The sequence below is a fragment of the Sylvia atricapilla genome, chromosome 7 (assembly GCF_009819655.1).
Source record: "Sylvia atricapilla isolate bSylAtr1 chromosome 7, bSylAtr1.pri, whole genome shotgun sequence".
Classification (NCBI taxonomy): Eukaryota; Metazoa; Chordata; class Aves; order Passeriformes; family Sylviidae; genus Sylvia; species Sylvia atricapilla.
In genome coordinates, this window is record NC_089146.1 from 29,116,162 (window position 1) to 29,139,603 (window position 23,442).

The 23,442-nt window shown below is 46.4% G+C and overlaps 1 protein-coding gene across 1 annotated transcript in view; it reads right to left on the reverse strand.

The window, feature by feature from the left end:
- Positions 1-23,442, reverse strand: part of SLC12A8 (solute carrier family 12 member 8) — a 47,434-nt gene that overhangs the window by 14,856 nt on the left and 9,136 nt on the right. Inside the window, exons 5-7 of the mRNA XM_066323093.1 lie at positions 9,801-9,914; positions 2,720-2,807; positions 1,030-1,117 (exon numbers count right to left, since the gene is read on the reverse strand). Of these exons, the coding sequence (XP_066179190.1) occupies positions 1,030-1,117; positions 2,720-2,807; positions 9,801-9,914 (290 nt within the window). The remainder of the gene's footprint in view (positions 1-1,029; positions 1,118-2,719; positions 2,808-9,800; positions 9,915-23,442) is intronic.

Consider the following 23,442-nt stretch of genomic DNA (forward strand, 5'->3'; position numbering starts at 1 on the left):
CACTATTAAATATCTTCTCATTCATTACTAGGAGATTGTTCATTTTCCCCCTGAGGGTCCTGAAGTTAAAGCACAGCTTTAACAATCTGTTTCTCTTCAGCAGATTAATTTAAAGCTGATTCTTTTGGTTACTGCACTTTTTGCCCATTAAGTCATGGACATACAAAGAGGTTGCCTTAGAGAAGGCAGATTCATTTTTTTTCCCTTGGAACAGAGGTGGATTTTTTTACCTCAGCAGGAAGTGGCAAAGCCCCACCAATAATTGGGAGTTTATTTGTGGGGTGGAAGAAGTTTAGAGTTGCAATTACTTAAGAAACAAAGCCAGAGTTTCAAACTGATATTTTAGACTAAAACCATGTTACACATCGAACTATGTAAACTTCTCAACTTCAAATTAATCACAAAAAAACCAGCTCAAATACAGCGAAATCATGATTTTTGGATAACACAGAATAACAGAAAATCAGGCCTTCTACATCCCATCCAAAGAAAGACAACGGCACACGCCAAAATCCCTTACTCTCTTTTCAGAGGCCTGCAGTGGTGAGGCTCATTGTGTGTTACACTACAACCCCCCCTCGTGTAAATGCTCTGTGCGGAATGTCTCGAGTTTAATAATCCTATTGCTCACCCTGCAATTACAGCCCTCTCGATATGGAAATGTGAGCTCCGCTTGACTTACTGAAGATAAGCAGGGCAGTTCTTTAGAGATTTCAACTTGGTCTAAGCTCTCACCAACAACGAGAAGGGATACATTGAATAAAACACAGCATTTATCATTAGACCACATTACCATACTTTAGCTCTTAAAGCTATTGCAGGGTGATTATGCCAAGATTTGGCATTACGGGATATGCTGGTGCATGCAAGGCTATTCAAATCAATTGTACACTGGGATTTGCAACGGGGAAATCCCCCTGAATTTTAATGAGGGATGCATACCCAGATTCCTTAGGCTTTGGGAAAACTCAAGCATCCAGTGAGGTAGATGGTGACCTGGAAGCACCATTGTATAAAAGCACAGGTTACCTTCTCTGCTATCATGAAGTCATAGCGGAGTGACTGACGGGTACAAATGGCTCCCAGCAAAAACACAAAGACCATGTACAGAAACCACCTGCAAACAACAGAAAAAAAAAAAACAAACCAATTTCGTCACAGCAAGACGAGACCATTGAGAATTCTGCCACTGGGAGAGCCAGGACTCAGTCAAATGTCCACAAGCTGGGTCTTCAATCATTCTACATGGTCCCTGAATGATTTAGCTTCAGGGATAAATTTGACACCCAATCCATTTTACTGACCCACTATGCTATGCCAGGCACAGCTGCAACATGACTGCAGGCACCCCTGAGGGGAAGGCACCCACACCCCTTGGGTCTGCAGGGGGGAATATCCCAGTCCTGGGGACAAACATTTTAGTAGGGCCTTTAGCAAAACACCAGGGAGTAATGGTATGAACTAAAGGAGGGTCAATTCAGACTAGCTGTAAGGAACAAATTTTCTAAAGTAAGGGTGGTAAAACATGGGAATAGGCTGCCCAAATAGATGGTGGATGCCCCATCTCTGGATTTTAACAGCCCTGCATTTTATGAGGCTCCTGAGCTCCACAGTGCTCCAAACAGCAATGACACTCAAGGTCAGGATGGAAGGGGCTTTGAGCAATCTGATCTGGTTGAAGAAGCCCATGCTCATTGCAGGGGGCTGGTCTGGATGGCCTTTAAAGGTCCCTTCCAGCCCAAACCATTCTGTGCTCCTGTGGCTCTGCAGGTAGACAGGTCCCCCCATCTGGCAGTAACATTAACAGCACAGCCAGCCTGCTCTGCAGCCTCAGCCAGGACCCTCTTCTGGTGTTCTGGCCTTTCCATGCTCAGGCTAAGGGAAAATTAAGTCTTTAAAGCCCAAACAGCAGAGAAGGGAATGACCACAGCCTTGGATAGATGGGTTCATGTGATACTTCTATGTCCTCTGGAATCCCCCCTCTTAAAACAAGCACCAGTTTCAGTGGGAATCACTCCAAGTTGTGAAGAATCTTCCTTCCTGACTTAACATTGGTACACAATTAAAAGAAATAATTTCAAAGGCAATTTAGATGGCAATAAAAGCAGGCAGGAAAACCTACTCAGAGCTTTTTTTTTTTTTTTTTTTTTTTTTTTTTAATATGCAGCAATGGAAAGTTCTCCTGGAAAGTAGCATTTCCTTGGAAGAATATGACTTGGTGATGCAGGGCTTCTGTTTGCCCTGTCTTGCAGGTGGGTAGGTCATCTTACCTCTCTTGGCCTCATTTTCCCAGTAATAAAAAATACAAAATTTTGATATTTCTCTTCTATTTATATAGAAAAAGAATGCAAGGGGAATAAAAATAATAATAATAAAAAAAAAAAGAATAAAAATGCAATACCCCCCCCCCTTTGAAATCAACAGCAGTGAATGACAAAATCATCCCCCTCCCAAGCCTTGGTGGACTCTGCATCCCACTTTGGGACAGCCAGGCTGCAGCAGCACAGCTCCCACCCAGCAGCAGAAGGATTGAGTACATCTAACTAACAAACATCTCCAGCCCACCCAGAGAATGTGGTGGTAATGGATGACAATTTGAATGAGAGCCACACTTTAATTTTCCAGATAGCTGAGTAATAAAAGGCTGATGGGAATATGAAATGGATTGGTCACACTCAGGGCAGACTCCAGAGCAAATTCTCCCCAATCAACGACTTACGAGGTGCCAATAGCAGCCAGAGACCCCAGAGGGATGTTGGAGGAAGGCTTCTGGAGATCTCCACTCATGTTGAACCCAGCCATCACACCTGTATTTTGCAGACACAAGTGCAATTTAGAGTCAATCTAAGTTATAGTAAATATAATACACATTGCAATATGTAATATAATTTAATCAGTCAGTTCATTGATTCTTTCAGAATAGTAACTATATCACTTCATTGCACTGCCACACAGACAAATACTGGCTCCCATCAATTGCTTGGTAAAACCCTGTTCATGTCTTCAACAGAAGCAAGGCACCACTAACACATCAAAGAAGCCTCTGTCTTGTTTGAACAATGCTGGGGGAAAAACAGCACGTGAACAAAACCCATCTTATCTTCACACAAACCTAACAGGAGACAATGCTGCCCAGTTGTTGAAAAGAGAAATGCCACTGTTCATCAGGGCAGCGCATGCAGCAGGTGGTACAACCCCCAGAGCAGACCCATTACAGGTCCCTGCATTCACAGGGGACAGCCACTGCTAACAAAACAGACTGTCCTGTCCGTGTTAAATGATGATCACATTAGCAGAGGGAATAACAGTGCTCTCGGCACGTAGGTGGCACCTTCCAGCCAAGGGATCTGCTTTGGAAGTGGGCATTATCTCTGCCTTGCAGATAGGAAAACAGAAACACTGAGAGGGCAAGTGATTATCCCAGTGTCACGTAGAAAACACATGGTAGGACTAAGAATAAAATACTGAACTGTTATTTTAGGCCAGAGTACAGGGTATTATACAATCAGGGACAGTCCTTAGCCTAAAAAATTACCATCTAAAGACCAAAGAGAGGGAAACAGGATGAAGCAGAGGATTAGTCTCTACAATAAGACTAGAAAGCCAAGGTACAGATTGGTTAAGGAACTTTGTCCACAGCTGAAGGAGGAGTCATACCAGACTTGTCAAGAAAAAAAGAGATTCCCCTGTCACATTATGCCAAAAGTTTTCTTAGAAGCCTTCAGATACGTGCTATAAATAAAAATAAATAAACAGCAATCTGCTATTTAGAATCCTGATGAGAATTTGGACAATTTGAAGGCAGGACCAAAGCCTTTAGGACGCTAACTTCTGCCCACCACTGTCCCCTCCCCGGGATGTCAGCCTGATGTCTTCATAAGGACACGTGGGCCAGGAGTCAGCCAGCAGTGCTGAGGGCACGGTCCCTGGGGCCAGGGTGACATCAGCGCAGAACAATGGGGAGGAAGATGCCAGCACCATGGCACTCTCAGCATCTGGCAGCCCCGGCAGCGGGGGACAGACCGCACGCCAGCCCACCGTGGCTGCCAACCCAGCAGCCATTCCTCGTGCTCAGAGGGCATGAGAATGACAAAGTCAGTCTCTGCAGCTGCAAATCTGAGGGACTGCAGCTCTAAATCAGCAACAGCCCGTTGCACTTTAAAGCTCGAACACTGATTGCTGCTTGGAAGGGTTTTTTCCCAAGATGAAGGAGAGACAAGAGCCATGGGACCAATCTCAGGGTAAAGGGGACAAACCCAAATCATCCAGATGGAGGCCTTCCCTGTCCCCTATTCCCTACAGACCTTGGCCTTTGATGGGCTGTCAGCAATGGCTGAGTTGCTAATCATGGAACACAAACTCTGCTCTGCTCTGCTCTGTCCCAGGCTTTGCTGTGCATCTTCATAGCACCACCTCTACATCTGCTCAAGGGGAATTGTAATACCTCCTCTCCTTGCTGCCCTGCCAGGAGGACAGCACATAAATGAGCAAAAGGCACTCTCATGCTGCCAAACACATCCAGGACTTTATTTATTTATTATTAATGCTTTTTCCTTGATCATCTCTTTTCCCCCCCTTAATAAAGTCCACTCATCAGCCATCTTTTCCTGTCATCTCCACCATGGAGCCAGAGCCCCAACAACCATTCCCTGGTCCCCACAGAATGCTGGCATTCCTCAGCTCCTGGAAGAGCTTTTCCTCCAAATTCAGACCAGATTTGAATCCTTGACACCATACTGAAAGCATTACAAATCAAGTTCTTAATTTTCTCCTGGAAGACTATTTTGTGGATATACTTCTAAACAGCACAGCTAAAAGCCTGTCATCTGCTCTGGTTTTCTCTAGACAACACTTCCATGGCAGTGTTCACTGCTCTTTTCAAACAGCTACAAACGGGTTTAGCTAGAGCTGAGAAAAGTTAGGAAGGCAAAAGTCCATGGAAATGGTCACAACTATCTAAATAAAGTCTCTATGAACCACTCTTTGATGACATGCTACTTTGCAATTTAGAGACAAAGCAGAAAACTCAGAATTCTCTGAATTTTTCTTCCAAAGGGAACAAACTATTGTCAGGAAGACAGCTGTTAATCTCATGTGCTTCTTGGCCAAGCTTCTCAAACATCTGGCACCACCTTTAAATCTTCCAGCTTGAGTCACCTCTTCCTCATCCAAAGTCCTGCCTCAGCAAAGCACTGGGGAAACACCAAAATGGCATTTTCTGGACTGAACAGTAAAAAGCTGAAGACGTGAGTCATCGGCACGGCGATGACTGCACAGCCTGGGCTCCCTCCTTGCCTCCCCTCCCACAGACCCACGCTCAGGAGCAGCCAGGAGATGACTTCCCAGAGCCCACATAAAGAGGATCTTGAGGCTGATGATTGACCTCCTGCCCAGCAGTGACCAGAGGTCACACCCAGGCCACTGCACACCACTGGCTTCCGTCAGGGCTCCCAGGAGGTCACCAGAGTTTCATGGGTTCCACAACCAAAGGTCAAGGCCACCACAGAAGGAACCAACTCAGATATTCTCAGCCACTCAGGCCAAAGCCCTCTCCTCTGTGCTGCAATTATGACTCTGACATGACCAGTGCAAAGGTATGGACAATCTGCTAGCACAGATGCATGGACAATGCCAGAGCCACCTCTCTACCACCACCCAAAAAGTTCCAGACAGGATGACAGCTGCCAAAGAGGAGTTCTGAGAGGGTCTTTTGCAAGCAGCTGCCTAAGAAACCCACTTTTCAATGAAAGAACAACCTGACTAACTAAAAAAAATAACATCCTAAACAATCTCTGCCCTTCATAGCCTCAGTTACCCCCTGCCAGAAGGGTCTGACTTGCAAGAAGCCACAAAAGGCCTTGTCAGAGATTCTGGCTGCTCAACAGTGGAAAAACCCCACACTTGCATCTAAAACTCAGCAGCACAGAGAAATTGGGATGTTCCTTCCTTCAGACACAAGCCTGCCTCTAGGGAAATGGCCAATCCCTTCTGAACTAAGCAATCATATCTGCAGATTGTCCATGGAGAAAATTATCCACCTCTCTGTTTCAGTGAGATAGCAGGCTGGATTTTCCACACTGGCTATTATCTTAGAGAGCAGCAGATAGTGACAAAGCTTCTGGACAAAGAAGCATGAAAACACAGTCAACCCAGCCAGGAAATTATGGCTGAGACAGTCTGTACATTGCTGCTATTCCCAGTTAATCTGGTCCTGGGCATCATCCAGGAGGTGGATATGTGCATGAGGGGACCACCTACACTGTGTGTCAGACACAGCCATCAGCCCCACCAGCCATGGCTTGTAACTGCAGATATGATCGCTCCTGCAAACGCCCAGTGCATTTTTCAGTGAATGTACTATAAAATATAAAAGGTGGCTTTTTTCCCTTCACCCAGGAGGTGAAGAATGGAAAATCTTAGATAAGGCTTGTAGCTAATTTTTTTTAAGGGCCAACTTCTCCACTGATGTAAGCTGGCACCTCGCCATAGACTTCAATGGAGTTCTGCCAGTTTACATCATCTGATAACTTTAACCAAAACTTCTAAATCTATTTGCTGTCATTTTGCAAGTGCCAGATATGGTTTATTTCAGAACTGGTTTCTGTGCAGTGACATTTTCCAGTAATGCCGCTTCAAATGACATCTTACTTTCTTGTACCACAAGACAACACACTTCTTTCATTAGACAGAAGACCTTGGAGATTTAGTAGAAAAACGTTTTTTGCACAGCAGAAACTGCATTTATCTTAATTTCAAGAATGCACTGGTGGCTGCGTGGCTGCTGCTGGAAGCTGGCTGTGGACAGGCAGCTCCTGAGACTCCCTCCCTGTTGAAAAGCCCTGGCTGGGTGGGTGTCCAGGTGTTCACCCATCACAGCACAGCAGCAAAATGTGTGCATTGAGAAGGTATTTACAAACATGCAGAAGAACAACTGGTTAATGCACAGCATCTCTATAGGGGCACGTTCACATCTTCTACAGCAGTCTTCTGACTGAAGCCAGCAAATCTGAGCCTTCCATGCCCATGCTCTCCCATTTAGGCCAGCTCTAGATGTATGTTTTGGATCTCTTGGCTACTTCCCTATGATTAAATGACAACCTTGGGGGAATAAAGCCAGCTGCACTGAACATCCAGCTGAAATGGTTTAAACAGGTTTTACCTGTTTAATGGTTTAAGTGGTTTTAAACAATGGTTTTACCTATTGCACAGGCAACAAACAGACCAGCCTCTGATTACCAGCACTCAACCTTAACACTGGGGTAACTCCTCTCTCATTGCTGGAGTTGTACCAATAAAACACAGAGGAACAGAGCAAACAACTTGACCTGGAGCAAAACAATCCAAGGAGGATGTTCGTAGGAGGCAGCATGATGCTACTGGTCTCCAAAAGGCTGGGATGACCATCCTACACCCATCAGCTGAAGCACGTCCCCAGCTGCTCCTCCTGCCTGTTTGGTCCTGGCAAGGGTCTCCCCACAGGTCCTGCTCCCCTCTCCTGAAGTGGCTGCCCCTCTTTGCTGTTTCAGCTATCAGCCTGCATTTCAGACATTTCTGTTTCATTGCTGTGTCTGGCAGAAATGGGCAACTTACAACCACTTTTCAGTATATCCCAGAGACCAAAGTTACACTGGTTGAATTCAGATAGCCATCTCAGAGAGAGAGGAAAAAGTCTATCCTGAAGAGATCAAAATAATTTCACTTCAAAGAGGAACATTTCATCTCAAAAGGCCCAAACAATTTGTTTCACAATTTCCAAAATAGTCTTTTTAAAAATTTTGTTATCAAAATAGCATCTTAAATTGTCCTCCAGCATATGCTAAAAATTAAAAATAGTAAACACAACATTTAATAATTAAAGATAAACAGAACATTGCTGTGGGTCAAAGAACTGTTTCAAACTGGCTCAATGTAACCCCATAAAACTAAACAACATGTTGTTTTGCTGAAGCTCTCCCTAAATTTCTGTTGTTTCTTAAGGCAAAGGGTTTTGCCCCCAGTACTTCAGCCAGACTACTGTGGGAGTTCCAGCAGAGGTGGGTGCCACTGGGGGTGGTGGTGGGGGACCACAGGGTGGAGGGGACAGCCTGGGAGCAGCGCTAACCTGTCCCTGTCATTCCTCAGTGCCACTTGCTCAACCTCTGCAGCACGCTGCCTGCCCTGAAGCAGTGGCACTGGCAGCAGAGGAGCCTTGACTCCCATCTTAGATATTGCTTAACCAGACCACAATCTCTTCCATGCAGAGCAGCAAACACAGCCCTGCATTTTATGAGGCTCCTGAGCTCCACAGTGCTCCAAACAGCAATGACAGGAGTGATAGTGATGTTATATGGTACCACTGGCACTGCTACCCCGAAGGAATCATTTAAATCCTGTAAATAACCAAGCAATTAAAAAGAACACATGAAAAAGCTGTGCTAATAACTGAAGTAATTATACATCATCCCAAACTGTATTTTCCAAGAATGTTTGACATTACTACTGGTATTACTACTGCTAACTAAACACAGCAACACGCTGCCAGGGCTTTGAACAAATTGTATCTATTAGCTTTGGCATTCTTCCTAGCAGCCAAGCATTAGCAGTGACAAAATTTAATATGGTTAATCACGGTAATTTTCTGCACAGTTTTGACATAACTCTTCCTTCTTCCATAACCAAGGAACTGGAAAAAAAACCTGCTTTCCTACACCAGTGGCAGAGCTCACAAGGAAGGTCTTTTTCTCTTGGGGGCTCACTTGGCCAATCAAAAATTACAACAAAAAAGAGGGCAGAAGACATCTTCTCCATGTTGCTAATCGTTCAGGAAGGTGAGTTTTCCAGAAGGAAGTCTACAGAGGCAATAGCCTGTCTGATAAGGTGGGAGAGAGGATCTCAAAGAAAAATTTGAAGTCCTGCACTAGGTGCACCTGACAAAGTGATTTCTGCTACCAGACCATTTCTCCAGTCCCATGTGTTTCACAAAACCCTCTTATTTGTCTCCTTATACCACAGCAATTCTGCAACTTCCAGTGAGTTGCTTAGAGCTAATCCTCTGAAAATTCATTCTGTAATCCAAGGATTCATCACTATGGAAACTGCTTATAATCAGTACTTTTTATAGCTTAAAACACCCAGCATCCACAAAAGGTATTGTAACTTCAACTGATAGTTACTGCATTCTCACTAGAGATTGCCAGCTCTGGAAAGGGGACATGCATCTTCCTGGTAATTTAAGGGAATGAATAATACAAAGGTATCTAATTAAGCCAATAATTATGAGCTCTGCTGACATACAAGGATGAACCCGGGATGCCACGCAGTGAGTAGTGGACCCATCATGGGCAATGGCATCAGCCCAGCTCAGTCACCTGCTAAGGTAAGGATGGAGAGAAAGTCCTCCTGTGCTCTTCACACTATCCCAGTGCAATAAAATCATAATGCTCATCTGATAGGATAAATCATGATCAGCTCTTTTTAATAGGCTTGATACCTTCTGCCCTGACAGCATTGGGCAAAATCAGTGCCTGAGCCTTTTCCTTGGCAGAGAAGAATTTACAGGACCACATCAACCCACGGAGTTCACCAACAGTTTCTAACCACAGAGACAGAAGAGCACGTTCAAGAGAACAAGACAGGAGTGCAAAAAATTTGAGATGCTGGAGGGAAGCCTGAACATTTGAGTTGACCACTTGGGTCTGCTATGGATGAATGCAGTCCTGCCCGCTTCTCCTCCTCCTTCCCAGAGGAGCTCCCCTTGCTTCTGCTCATCTCCGAGATCTTCCTGTGGAGGGAAAAAGGGTGAGGATAAAAATTAACCGTACCTGTGGCAGCTGGGAAAAACACTCCAAAAACAGTGAAGAAGGACTCCCCCTGGCTGTAGTCTGGCAGTGTGTTGTTGAACATCAGCTCTTCGGAGTAGCCGACGAATCCGTGCTCTGTGGAGACACAGAGGGCGAGAGGAGAACCTCAGGAACCTCCAGGGCTGCAGGAGAGCCTCCAGCTGCTCTCAGACACCAGCCCCCTCTAAACACATGCACCTGCAGCGGCTGCTTCCAAGGACCATCTGAAAGGATGAACATCAACTTATCTGGTGGGGGAGAAGGCAGAAGCCAGGGTTGCCACTCCTGCCCCATCCTTCTAAGGTCACACACGCACAAGTTTTACTTTCCAAACAAGTTTTACAGAAGACAGGGGAGAGGGGAAAGCAATGGGTGGGATACCAGTGTCATGCACCTGGTTTACTGGGTATGTAGTGGAGGATCCTACTCCCTCACTGTACACTTGAAGGATGGCTCAAACTCTTCCAGAAATGTCAATCTGTTAGGAAGGGTTAAGCCTGACAGCTGGTGTGCAAGGCATTAATTAGGAAAGATTTTAGATGCTTATAGACAGAAAGGATAACTCACAAAAGCAGGTTAAGGAATTAATGGGTGTGGCTATTAAATAATAATCTGATTTTTAACAGGCAAGACTGCTCTTTAATGGAGTATCTTCATCTATGGAAACTTTGCCTCCCTGTCAGTATTCCAAATGCTCATGCCAGCTGGGGGCGGAAGGTGAGCAAAGTCAGTTCTTTTTTTTTCTCCTGCCACTACAATCTATTTCCACAAGACATGTGACTCCAATAACTTGAATTTTCTCATTAGCAGGCAGGATGTTGTTTATGGCTGCACAGGATGATGGCCAGAAATTTAAAAAAGACTCCATCAAAGCTGTCCCATGCCTCAAAGACAACATTAATGATGTTTGGGCAGTAGATTAAACCAGAACATTAAATCAGAGCTCTGAGCACACGACATGTGCACTTAAAGTCTCAGAATATAACTAACCACAGAGCTTTGAAGTTTTCACAGAAAAACCCTATAGATAATCAGAAGTTTCCTACTACATCTGCATTCATTGTGTTGCCTAAACATGGATGGAAACACACTGATAGAAGAGGTCTCCTGCTGCTAGGCTTTGTAAAAGCACTAGCTCTCTTCACTAGGAACAAGTCCCAGATGAGATTTACAGGGAACAAGCTCAGCACAACACACTGACCTCTGGACCTCACAGATGTCTGCAGAAAGTGCAGTTCCTGGAGAAATAGAGGGGGAATTTGTGTAGGCTGTATGTTCTTCTAAGTCCAGACCTGTGTGGCTTCAACCAGAATTGATGTTCATAACAGCACAGCTCCTGTCTGCAGAGCTCCCACCCAACTCCTCAAGGGAAGTGCTGGTCCTTGGGCAAGGGATTTTTCACCAAGTATGTGCTCCTCACAGAAATGTTAATTTTTCAATTAAAAATGAGCAAAATACTCATCTTACCCCACGGAGATCTGCAGACCTTCTCCAACCAGCAGCAGCATCAAATGCATCTATGCCACTTGACAAAAGTTTACCCCACTGATTCATAAAAATCTCCCGTGAAGCAAACTCTAGCCTCTCTTGACAATTTAGTCTCACATATTCCTATCATTCAGGTTTTCCCTAATCACAAACTGTTTTTTTCACACCACTCGCCCAGTTTGTGGAGGTCATCTGAAATCCTGACCCTTTCTGCCAGGCTGCTGTGAGCTCCTCCCAGCTGGGGGTCATCTTCAGATTGAATCTGCACATTCCCTTTTCCATCATCCAGGAAGTTAAGAAAAATGCCAAATAACATCAAACCAAAACCAAAATGTTGCAGAACCTCACCAGGCACAGAGTCTTGCTTTGTAAGTAAACTGTCTCCAGCTGGAGTCCTCCAATGGTGTTTTTGGGCTATATAATTCAAATGAGGCACTTTGGGTGCCTTCTGTTTCCTTCCTCATACAAAAAGCCAAGTGTACAGACCAGTGAACAACAGACTGTATTATCTGTGGTACCATTTTGGCCATATTGTGGCCACACACTGACCACGAGTCCAATGTCTCACCTGCACCTGTGTGCTTCTGACCCCTATCAATCTTAAGAAATTAAATTATTCCCTAGTGCTCCATTCACTTATATGTTGTTCCCATCCCTATTTTATTCTCCTAAGTGGAAATCCTCAGTGGAAGAGGCAAAAGCCTGAAGCCATGACAGATGTCACCAGAGAAACCAGAGAAAACAACAGCCATGGATTTGTTGAAAGAGCCACAGGATGTGCCTACAACTCTATCCCACCTCTGCTTCCTCTCCTCACAACTCTGGCAGGTGAGAGGCCAGTCCACATTTCCCCTGTACACAGAACCAGGAACCTTCTTGACTAAGAGAAGTTCATCCAAATGCTAGCTGTCACTGCACCCTCATTTCTCACTCCATCAGCCTCCTGTGAAGCAAACCTCACACCCCTTTTGATCAGGCTAGGATCTGCAGTCACCATCAATTTAGGGGCACACGAGCACGGGGCTGAGGACACCATGCTGGGAGCATCTCCTGCCTGCCCTCGTGCCTGCGACCAGTGCAAGTCATCTGTGACCTTTCAGCTGTCATATTAATGCGAATAATTGCAGCTGACGGGGCAATTGGGCTGAAAATCATCCAAAACAAAACAGGAATCAGCAACTGAGACCGATTGGTTAAACTGACAGAGCCCTGGGTCAGTTGTTTGCAGAGTCAATTATCCACATCCCATTGAAAGCGCACTTCAAAAGGACGAGCTTCGGAAGGAGGAGGGAAGGAAATGCGATAGGGTCTATATTTGGCACTCTGATCTTCAAACGAGGCAAGATCATTTTATACATTTTTTTTTTTTTCTGTAGGGAGATCTTTTTCTCCAGCTTACTGCTGAATACAAGATCTAAACCAGATTCCTCCCTCCTTGCTCATTACAAAATATTTGTCTGAAAAATTTTGCTCTCAATCAATTTATGCAACCCCATGGCCTCTAAATCCTGCCTTTAATGATCCTGCTCTCAGCTGGCTTGCAGAGGGCTGGAGCTGAAGTGCTATAAACAATCTTCCCTGTGTCATGCTAGAAGAAAAGAATCTGCTTCCTTCTCTGTGCCGTGTCGGCCTTATGGGAAATGCACAATAAAGAGCAGTAACAATTTATTTTCATCATTAGATACTCAATAAGTAGAAAGCAAATAATGCATTTCTCTAGTGGTTGAGCTGATCTAAATAAACGATAGGGGGAAAAAAATTACTTAGAGCAACATCTGAATTATTCCTGTGATTCCTCACAAATCAACTCCTTCCAGTTGCTCTTACTAAAATGATGTAATAAACAGTAAAAACCACCAAATTTGAAATGGAGGAGACTTCAGGATGAGCATCCTCTGTTCACATGTGCAGGGGGACCACAGGAGGCTGTACACCAGCCTGATGTAGCCAGAGGAGGAGAAGAAAGATGGTCAAAACTCTGACGTCTTTCCAGCCATCACAGATGCCTGGGAGAAGGCACCAGCTTTCATCTGGTTGCCACTGCTGCATCCCCTCTCTCCCTCAGCAGGTTTGGGCTTTTCTTGTACTTTCTCCCACCTCTCACCCTGTGGAAGAGCATGAAAGCACAAGGTTTTTGGCACTCAGGACTCCCCTTGTGAGGGCAGCCCCTCCATGAAGCCCAGGGCTCCAGAATGGGAACTCAGAGAGGTTGGAGAAGGGGCTCAGGGTGAAGCTGTGGTTACACAGGGTCAGGCCATTATGCAACAGCCCAGAGCACGGCGGTGCTGCCAAGTTCCAGGCAACCTGGAGCTCATTACAGATTAGTTAAGCCTTGGCCAAATTCAATAAGCCTGCTCACAAGCTTAAGGTTAAGTAAAGCCTGGCACTGAGGCAGAGTCTAAATTGTGCAAAAATGGAAAACCACCTTAAGAAACAGCTCCCTGAAGACAGTCCCATATTGGACTCTGCTTGTGATTAGAGATTTTAATTACAAAGGTGAATGCTGAAGGCTTGAAATGGTGAGATTTTTTTTCTTTTCCAAAATAAGTGAGCCCCACACATTCCCTCCTGGAAGGTACTTGCTGAGATTTGCTTTCAGAGGAACAGCTGGAAGTGTTTGTCTTGCAGCACATTTCCCAGGTCTGACCTCAGCATTTTCAGGACCCTGTGTGATGTGTAAGACATGGAGTGCCAAAGAATAATTGTATACCCTTGGCATAATTATCTCTGCTCTCTATCTTTTTCCCATTTCTTCTTCCACCACTAAACCCTTCTGGCATAAGTTCTGAAATCCAGTTGTTCTCTTTGGATGCCAGTCCAAGCACACACCCAGAACGAGGTCCTGGTGTGGGTGCTGGAGATGTCCAGGCACACCACTGTGGAGAAAACAGGAATGGTCCTCACAGCCTGGTCCCACAGCTGCCATCCTTGTCTGAACACACACCTCTGCAATAAGATAAAGTCTCACTCCTCACCAGCCATATGCTTACATTTTCCTCCTCCAGACTCTTAGCTGAGGGCAAGGTACAAGTCCAGAACTTCTGAGCTGTTGACTCTCCCACAGGAAAGTCGAGCCCTTTCAGGCTGGTAACTCTCAGAAGTTGTGGTCTGTCAGATGACTGTTGGGTGTCCTAAACCAAACTAATTCCTACACAGGTTGGAGTGCTCTACAGAAGGGAAGGAGTGAAATTCTCCCCACAAAAAGCCCCTAAAATAGAAATTCTTCTCCTGCCTCCAGAATAAGCATCACCCATCAGTCTGGTGATGACCAAAGTCCCCCAAACACACATACTACCCATAGCTTATCACATGAGAGCAGCATCTTCACCTGTCAAAGGAAAGTTAGGCAAGCCTGGCTTAAATGAGGTAAAAATTGGATGCCAAAGCACCACCAGCAATAGGTTTTTCAGCATCTCAGTGTGCAATTGCAGATATACAGGAATAACCATCCACATAGGAACTGTGAATGTGCAGAGATGGGTGCAAAGCCATGAATATGAGGACTTCATCTTTGTGCTCCCCCTTTACTCTATGCAAACACTGAAATTTAACTTCTGGCAACAAACAGCACAGGATCATTTGATGTAACATCTCTGAAAGATGCTGTGCACCAACACAGCCACGTTCTGGGTGGCTCTGGATTTCCTCAGTGAAGTGCTGGATGTGCCAGAAAATGACATGGACGCAGCTGACCACAACCACAGCCCTGCAGTGCCACACACACCCCCAGCAATGGGCACTGAGAATGGTGCACCTCTCCAGTGGATGGCATAATCAAAGAGGCATGAAGAGGACACCACGGTCAGGAATAACACTTGAATCACCTTTCCCAACAGAATGAAAATTAAATCAATCAAAGCAGCGCAGTCACAAGCCTCCACATCCCTCCATGCACACATCTGGCTCCCTGTGTTTGGGCTCGTTTAACACCAACATTAACAAGCACATTCCCAAGCTCTTCCAAGGCTGGGCTGTTCCTGTAGCCATGCCTTCACACCTACCCAGCTCCCAAGGCTCTCACAGTATTTTTTCCCAGGGAAGTCCAACACTACCACTGCTGATCCCAGGCACTGCTCTACTGCTGCCAGCCTGGTACAGGTCAGGTGCAGGCAGAAATGTAGGGGAAAACTGGAACGGTTGGGAAGGAAAGCAGGCAGAGAGCAGTAATGCTGGAGGTGGAGAGAGGACAGTGTGGTGGTTTTCTCATGCTACCAGTCCACTGCTCAGCCTGCTGTGGGCTGACACTCGACCTGCAGGGTGCATGAACAGATTTTCACCAGAGAGTCCCAGTTCTCCAAGAGAATGGTGAGGGAACAGATGAGTCATGGAAGCAGAGGGCGTTGAGCGGCAGAGCCGCGCCGACAAGAACAGAGAATAAACATGACCTTCGCTGAACTTGTAAAGGAACACAAAAATGTTTCAACATCTTCCAGGACATCTCCTGCTTCACCTTTGGATAGACAGGTTTTGGCTGGAAGACTGGGAAGAAGCAGAAGGAAAAGAGAAAGGCTGCAGAGGAGCAGAGCTTGAGGAGATGGGACAAACTGATGAGACTGATGTCCCTGTCTTGTGTCAGATACCACTGGACTCACCTACCCAGGGGACCACATGCACCAAGCCCAGGCTGCCCTTTTCTGCAGTCCATGTGACTCGGCATGGAGCAGTGCACATTTCCTGAAAGCCAGGAGCACAGCAGCTCCACACTGGACTTGTGGGCAGCAGCACAGCTCCATAGCTGGAGATGGGGCATGTGCAGCCCAGCCCAGATGGAGAAGAGCAAACGCAGGATCATTCCCTCTCCATATGTCACAAATGATGTCATGAATTTGCTTCAGCTCAGTTCTCAGGGCCACATCCTGCCTGCTGGCAGCTCCCACAGTCTCAGTATTTCTGCTTTAAGAATCTTAAACTGGGCAAGAGGAAAAAATAGAGAGGAATTTTTGTGTTGAATATGTGCAGGTCAATGAATATGCAGCGATAAAAATGAAGCTATTATGCAATTAACACATCAGCATGTGGCCACAGTGACAGATCAGTGCACAAAGGCTGCAGAGCATCTGCCTGAGCTGCCAGGGCACTGAGACATGCAGGATGTGGGAGCTCCTCAGCTCCTGCTCTACCCCACCCGAACCCACTGTTGCTGTTGGCAGCCCTTAGCAGAAAGGGCTGGGAAGAAGAGGAGGTAAGGATGCAAAGAGACTCAATTCCCCCTGTAATTTCATCCCTAAATGCCAGCTAAACACATTTTCAAAAAAGCACACTATCAAAACGGCAGAGAGAGACCACGGACCCCAAGCCACAGAGAGCAGAAGCAAAAGCAGCACCTCTGCCACTGCCGTGACCCCATAAGTCAGAACCAGCTGAGAACTGCCACAGCCAGCATCACCCCACGCCTCACAGCAAGTGACACCCTCAAAAGGGCCAAACCAAAGCTGAGCAGCAAGAGGCAGCTCGGGGTGGGGAGAGCAGCTCACTGCTATTTTTCCACTTGTGAACAAAAAAGCTCCTATTTTATCATCAGCACTGTTTCATGAATCAGGACAAACACCACACTGACGTTCCACATTCGTCAGAGCTGCAAGTAGGCAAAAAATAAAGACAGGTTTTAGTGGGAAAAAGTTTTGCAAGAGGGTGGTGGGGAGGAAGGATTACAGCAAATTTAAAGAAAGCAGGGAAGGAGGTTCCTTGCCCAATACTTTCTCTGCACCCACAATAAAGCCAGCAAACCTAAAAAGAGAGAGCATGTACAGTCTGTAATTGAAGAAGCAAAAGCCACAGTTAAAACAATCTAAAAAGGCCAAGCCCTGAGAAAGGCAACTCGAATCCCTTATCTTTTGATGGAAAAGAATGTGCTCCCTGAGATTAATGACGTGTTTACCCAAAAGGAAATCGCCGCCCTTCTGAAGCAGCGAGTGTTTGTTCCTCCCCAGTCCCTGTTTTCTGCTCCAGAGCTGATCTCCCAAACCTCCTGTTTAAAGTCAACACACAATACGGCTTCCTGCTGCTGCGGGCTCCCGGGGATCCCACCGCTAACCCTCTCCCAAAACCCACCCTGCACCGCACCTGTGTGTCCCCACCAGCCCCGGCAGAGACAAACCCGGGGCATTTAGATGTCACTTTAGAGCAGGAGCAGCACAGGCACGGGGCGTCCCGCTGACGGCTGCCAGCGATCCCGCTGCGGGGCGATGGATGAATGCACAAACATCGAGCAGACAAATTAGCGAGCGGGGAGACTGGCAGCGCTGTCGAGGGAAGAGCACCCTGGGCGACCTCTCCCGAAGCTGCTCAAGGTTTCGGCAGCGCGTCCTGCAGATCGGCCTGCTGCAGGATGCTTCTTGGAAAGTGGTTTGGCATCGGGCGGTGCGATGGTCTGCTGCGTTAGAGGCGGCATGGGGGGACATGGGATCGCTGCACTGAACACCCTCAGGCGAGCAAGAAAGACTGCTGCAGACGCCAGCGCCGAAAAAAAAAAACCTTCTTGGGGTCATCATTCCTTTACATATTTCTCCTCTTTGGTAACTGCACTCCCATCTCCTCGTGGAGAGCCCCAGCCAGAGCACCTCAGACCACGAGCACCTCCTCTCCCTAAAGCCACTGGACCTGCGGTACTGGGTGCTAGCCAGCAGCTAAAAATAGCTCAAAAGGCAGAATAAACAAAGGGAGCTGCTTAACTCTGTCTCCGATGTTTGTCTTTAGCTAATGGAGCAATTTTCATTTGCAGGATGCTGTCACCCCTCTCGGAGCAGGAGGTAGCCCACGCTCCCCCCCAAGCTCCCTCCAGCCACACCACATCTGGACGGGGTGGGAGGAAATGCTAATTGCTGCCCAGCTCCCCATGAGCCTGCTTTATCTCCGCCTGAGCTTCTCGGGAAAGTGGAAAAGCACTAACGTACACAGGAGCACACTCAGAGCCTGCACGGGCAGCTCCTCATCACAAAAGCACTGCTTAAAGAAAGGAAAAGTTTGGAATGTGCCCGTGGAAGTAGCTAATAGAGCTGTTTGGCACTTACTCTGTCTCTACAGGTTGCTGGGGTTTAATAATTTTTTCCAAACGAAAAGCCAAAAAATGAGCATTTTCTGCAGTTAGAAACGTTGAAATTCTGATTAAGAGGGGAAAAAAAAGATATTTCAACACAGGTGTTTCAACTTTTTAAATTCTTCTTATGTTATGCATTATTTAATGCTAAGCACTAGACTTTGCTGTAATATATAAATCTTCCCATTACTATTTGATTTTTTTGATGTGGTATTTTCAGCCTGGCTTATTCAGCAGTATTCAAACCAGCTGGCAAAACCGATTTTTATTCATTGAAAAGAGGACAAGTAGTACAGCGTCCCCTGCTCCATCCTTCTTCTAGGAAAATAGTGTTCATCAGTGGGGTATCACTATCAATTACAGAATGATATTTCGTGGAAGTCATGCCCAGAGTGCCCAGCTGTGGGAGACTCTGAAGAACTTCTCCAGTGAAAAGCCCAAGGCTCGAGAGATCAGAATTTGGGCTGAGTCAAGGCACAACAATTGGAGGAAAGTGAGTGGCAGTTCAGTGGTGATGACACACATCCTTTGGACTGGTTGGAGTGGCCTCCCCTCCATCTCAGAGCTAGTCCATGTATTGTCTGGGACAAAGCCCAATTCATGCTGATCAAATCCGCATCTTTCAAAGGAAAGATCATACAACTTAATCCACCAGATCCTGCCTTGAGCCTTCTGCCATCCTCATGACTACAGCATCCCATACTCCCAACCTCCCACAAGAAATTATGGATATATTATTCATATGACAGTGGTACTTCAAAAGAAAACTATTTCTTTTGTTGACTTTTTGATTTTGTGCCTAAAATGACAGTTTGTTTTTATTTTTGGAAAGTTTTCATGATCCTCTATACACAACACACACAGAGCTACAGCCTTAAGTCTGGCTTCAGAATGCAAATCAAACCAAACTGTGTTTCATTTTGGAAAGGTTGAGCAAGATGTTGTCACCTAAAAGGATTTTTTTTTAATTTGCTTGTTTGAAACTATTAATTGAATTTTGTGTAAGTCATAGAATACATTTTCCTTACAAAAATCAATTTTTCAATGGATGCATTTCGAGTGAAAAAGAAAGCCAGAAAGAATCACTGAGCCATCAAGCAGGGTAGTGAAGGTACAACCAGGTTAAATTCCCTTATTTACAGACAAAAAAGGCCAAAAATTGTTAACACAAGCCAGGAGAGAGGATGGACAGTAAGGACCTATCTCCCACACAAAGTTTTCTCTTTAGCCTAGGAGAGGAATTCAAACTAGAAGTGAAGTGGCTGGAGGAAGAATCTAATATCTAGAAATTATCTTAATAAATTAAATCCTTAGATAAGGAAAGCTGATTCTGGGCACAGCTAAACTGTGACTGGAATTAAACACTGGGGGAATGAAGAAAAGAGGAGGTAAAATATCTCCATCATTTGAAAACTATTATACAGTGGCACAAAAAAAAAAAAAAAAAAAAAAAAAAAAAAAAGAGAGAGGAAAAAAAAATCAAAAAATTAAATAAAGCTGTCCCATCTAAACACAGCAATGGGGAGAGAGGGAGAGATTGTGGGATGATGTATATCTTCCTCAAACCAGTTTTATTAGTTCTCTAGCATTAAGCAAGTTGCTGAAGGGGAACCTGCACAGGAGGTTTTATGGGAGGAATGGATGGGGAAAGCCCACATGAAGACAAAGTCTAGAAGGGAACAAAGCCAGCCAAGGTAGCTCAGGACTTATTAACAAGTTCTAGGAAGACGAGCTTAGCATTGCTTCACAGGGAAACAGTGAAGAAATTAAAGGTTAAATCAATGTGTACAAAACCTCCTGTGTACATCAGGAACTCGGTTACCTACTGACGAAGTTTAAACCTGTAACAACCTCAGCAAACCCTCTCCTGGCTCCAGGAACGGACCTGGGCCAGCCAGACCCCGATAGCACCATTTCAGTGGCACGTTTTAGGGTTTCAGGGCAGGCCAGGACCCTCCTCATCCTCAGCAGCAGGTGGCAGAGGGCTGCTTGCCCCCATGGCCACCCAGATGGAGCAGCCCAGAGGGGAGGGGACTGAAGAAGAGCACCAGAAGTCTTCCAAGCAAGGTGGTTTAATGCAAAAAGAAAAGCCACCAGATTGTGCCAAGTCCTCAAGAGACCCAAACCAGTGGCTTTAGGCTGCAGGAAGAGTGGGTTAGCCTGGCATAGCTGTGACTAGAGCAGGGTTCCCAAGGATGCAGCAAAGGATCCATCACTGGAAGTTTTTAGGAGCAGACTGGATGCATGAGACATCCATCCCTAGTGCAGCCGAGTAGGTGCAGGAGGGCAGGACCCGCAGACCCTGAGCCCTCCTCCCCTCTTTACCCACCTCCTGGGAGATGCCTCGGGGCGGTAGGCTCAGGAATCCTGCCTGGTCTCGGCAGAGCAGGGACAGGGATGCCAGTCCCAGCCCCGGGGTGCAGCAGCTGTGCTGACACCTGAGCATCTGCCGGCAATCGAGACTGCTGCTCCTCAACGCAGTCCTACTGCTGGATGTCCTCCAGCAAGGAAACAACGGGAAAACCTACATCTCAACCTAACTGGTTTGGGTTTTAGTTCTAAATAAACTGCTTTAAATACCTACTTCAGAGAACCTGGACAGAGTGGGTAGCTTTCCTCTCACTATCTAAATAAGGCCTCTAACAATGTTATCACTTTCCAAAACACATCTGTCCCGCAGCTCCTAGCCCAGACAATTGGCAGGTAACCAGTTAATAAATGTCTTCGCCAGACTGTTGAATAGGCTGGCCCCGGCTCAAGAGTGATGTCAAGGCCATTCAATGCACTATAATTGGAAAAACCTGGGAAAAGCAATCCCATGTTTTTTAATAAATAAAGAGCGTATTAGCAGCCTCCTGCCTTTACTCACCACGGTGTGTACCTTGTTCAGTAGCAAAGTGGGATTTTTTTTTTTCTGCTGCCACTTGCACAGTGATTTCTACTGGGGATTTGATGCCAGTTTCCAGATGTGTCTCAGGCCAGGAAGTCAGCAATCAGCCTGGATAAAGCCTCTGGGATTTGCTGCAGATCATCTCCTGACACACACATCCTTCCTGCACCCTCTCTTATGATATTGGGGCACACCCCTTGTGCCCAAAAATAAAACAACCCAGAGCCAAGCAGAAGCCCCTGATTAGGATGCTTTGATCCCTTTCATATTCAATCTATGGGAATATTTTTAATTAATTCAGTCCCTCAAAGCCCCAGAGGCAGCATTTGAGGGATTCTTTACAACACCAGAGTGTCTATATACATAAATCACTTCAACAATTGCAGGTTCCCTGTCTGCTGGAGTAGCTCCAGGCAAAACTCATCTCCCACAGATCCTCACCAGTGGTACCCACAGGACGGCATCAGCTCTCCAGCTCGCCCATAGAACATTGGAGGGGGATGAATCCTCCAAAGCACTTGCCCTCAGAGGAATAAATGAAGATGATAAATGAGTTTCCTGGGCTCTGTGTGAGCAGCTTTGGGAAGCTGAAACCCAAGCGGGTGACATGAAGGATGTGGTTTGCATGGAAAATAATCCCAAGCAGAAGCGCTCTGACAGCAATATGCCTTTCAAACCTCCCTGCATCCCTGAGAAATGAACTACTCAGATTTCCCAGCCTGAGGAGAGGGGTTTAGCCCCACACAGCCAAGCTCCACGCTCACCCCAGCCACATGGTACCATCTACTGCAGGACAGGGGAATCCCAGCCCAAGGGGACACAATTACTGAATTACTAACAAGATAATTTATTTTCCCCCCCACCAGGCATTTAAGAGGCTGCTGTTGGGCCCCTTTTGCTCAGGTTGTGATTCTTTTCATCTCCCCATCAAAACACAAACAAATTAACACCAGCCCTCCTCCCCCATGAGCTCCCACAGCCTCTCTGCTTTGACAGGGCACCTGGGAGCCACTACCAAAACAGGAAAGCAGGCGCCTAATTGAAAGGGAGTATTTGGGAGTCACCCTACACAAAAATTAGCAGAGATATGCTAGGAAAATAAAATAGTGGGCATTAATGGACGGCTTATCTTCTTTTTTCCATGACTCTACTGTTCAGGACGTGAAAAGGGCAAAAAGTTTCACATAGTGTTCTGAGGAGCTGGTCAGGGAGAGGAGCATCCTCTCCTCTGCTTTCACTGCTCCTCCCAAAATAACTCAGGCTGATTTTGAGGTATGGACCTCCATCATTAAAATACAGACATACACAAGACAAAACAATCCTGCATCGCTAACTATGAAAATTTGTAGCAGGTGCTGCGTCTTGGTGACGGGTTGAGGAGTCCAGCACTGACTGATTTCAATTCACCTGTGTTAGGTTTGCTGAAAACACTAACCTGTGCCTAGGGAGAAAGGGAATGGAGATCTCTCTTGTCTGAAGGAAGGAGCACGAGGGTCTGTTTCTGGAGGAGGGACTGAATTTTGAGGTGAGTGGCCAGAGACAGCTCAACGAGGCTGGTTTTCAGACAGAACAGGGAGCCCCTCTCCTCACTACCCACCCTTGGCAGATATCCCAGCCTGGGACTGTGACCAAGCCCCAGGGGAAGCGCCAGCTGAAGCCAAGAGAGGATTTAGGATCTACTCCAAAAAATCAGTGGGTCCCACCCCACCCTGCAGGCAGCCTGTGGGAAGAAGCACAAGCCCTGGGGGCCAGGCAGAGGGACAGGGCAGCCTGGTAGCAAGCAGGCTGGCAGGCCCAGAGCAGTCAGCAGCATCTGGACAAGCGACCCAGAGCACTCCCTGCCTCCTGGAGCCACTCAGCTCCTCCAGTCCCAGCTCCTGGCTGCAGGAGCCCGGCTGGCTCTTGGAGCAGGAGTGAGCCACAGCGAGAGAGAGAGAGAGAGGAAAGAAAAGGAGAAAGAGCAGCAGGAAACCCTGCTGAGAAGCCCCCTTTTGTGTAAACACGCTCCGTCCTCAGACTAAAAATAAAGGCAGACCACAGGAAGGGAGTGAGTGCTTGGACAATATCCGATTTGGTGTGTGCCTGGGTGTGAGCTGCGGGAATGGGGAGAAGAGCAGGGGACTCCACCCAGCGCAACCACACAAAGGCAGCCAGTTAAGACCTTCAAGATGGACAGGCATTCCTGGAGATTATTTAAATTCAAGTAACTG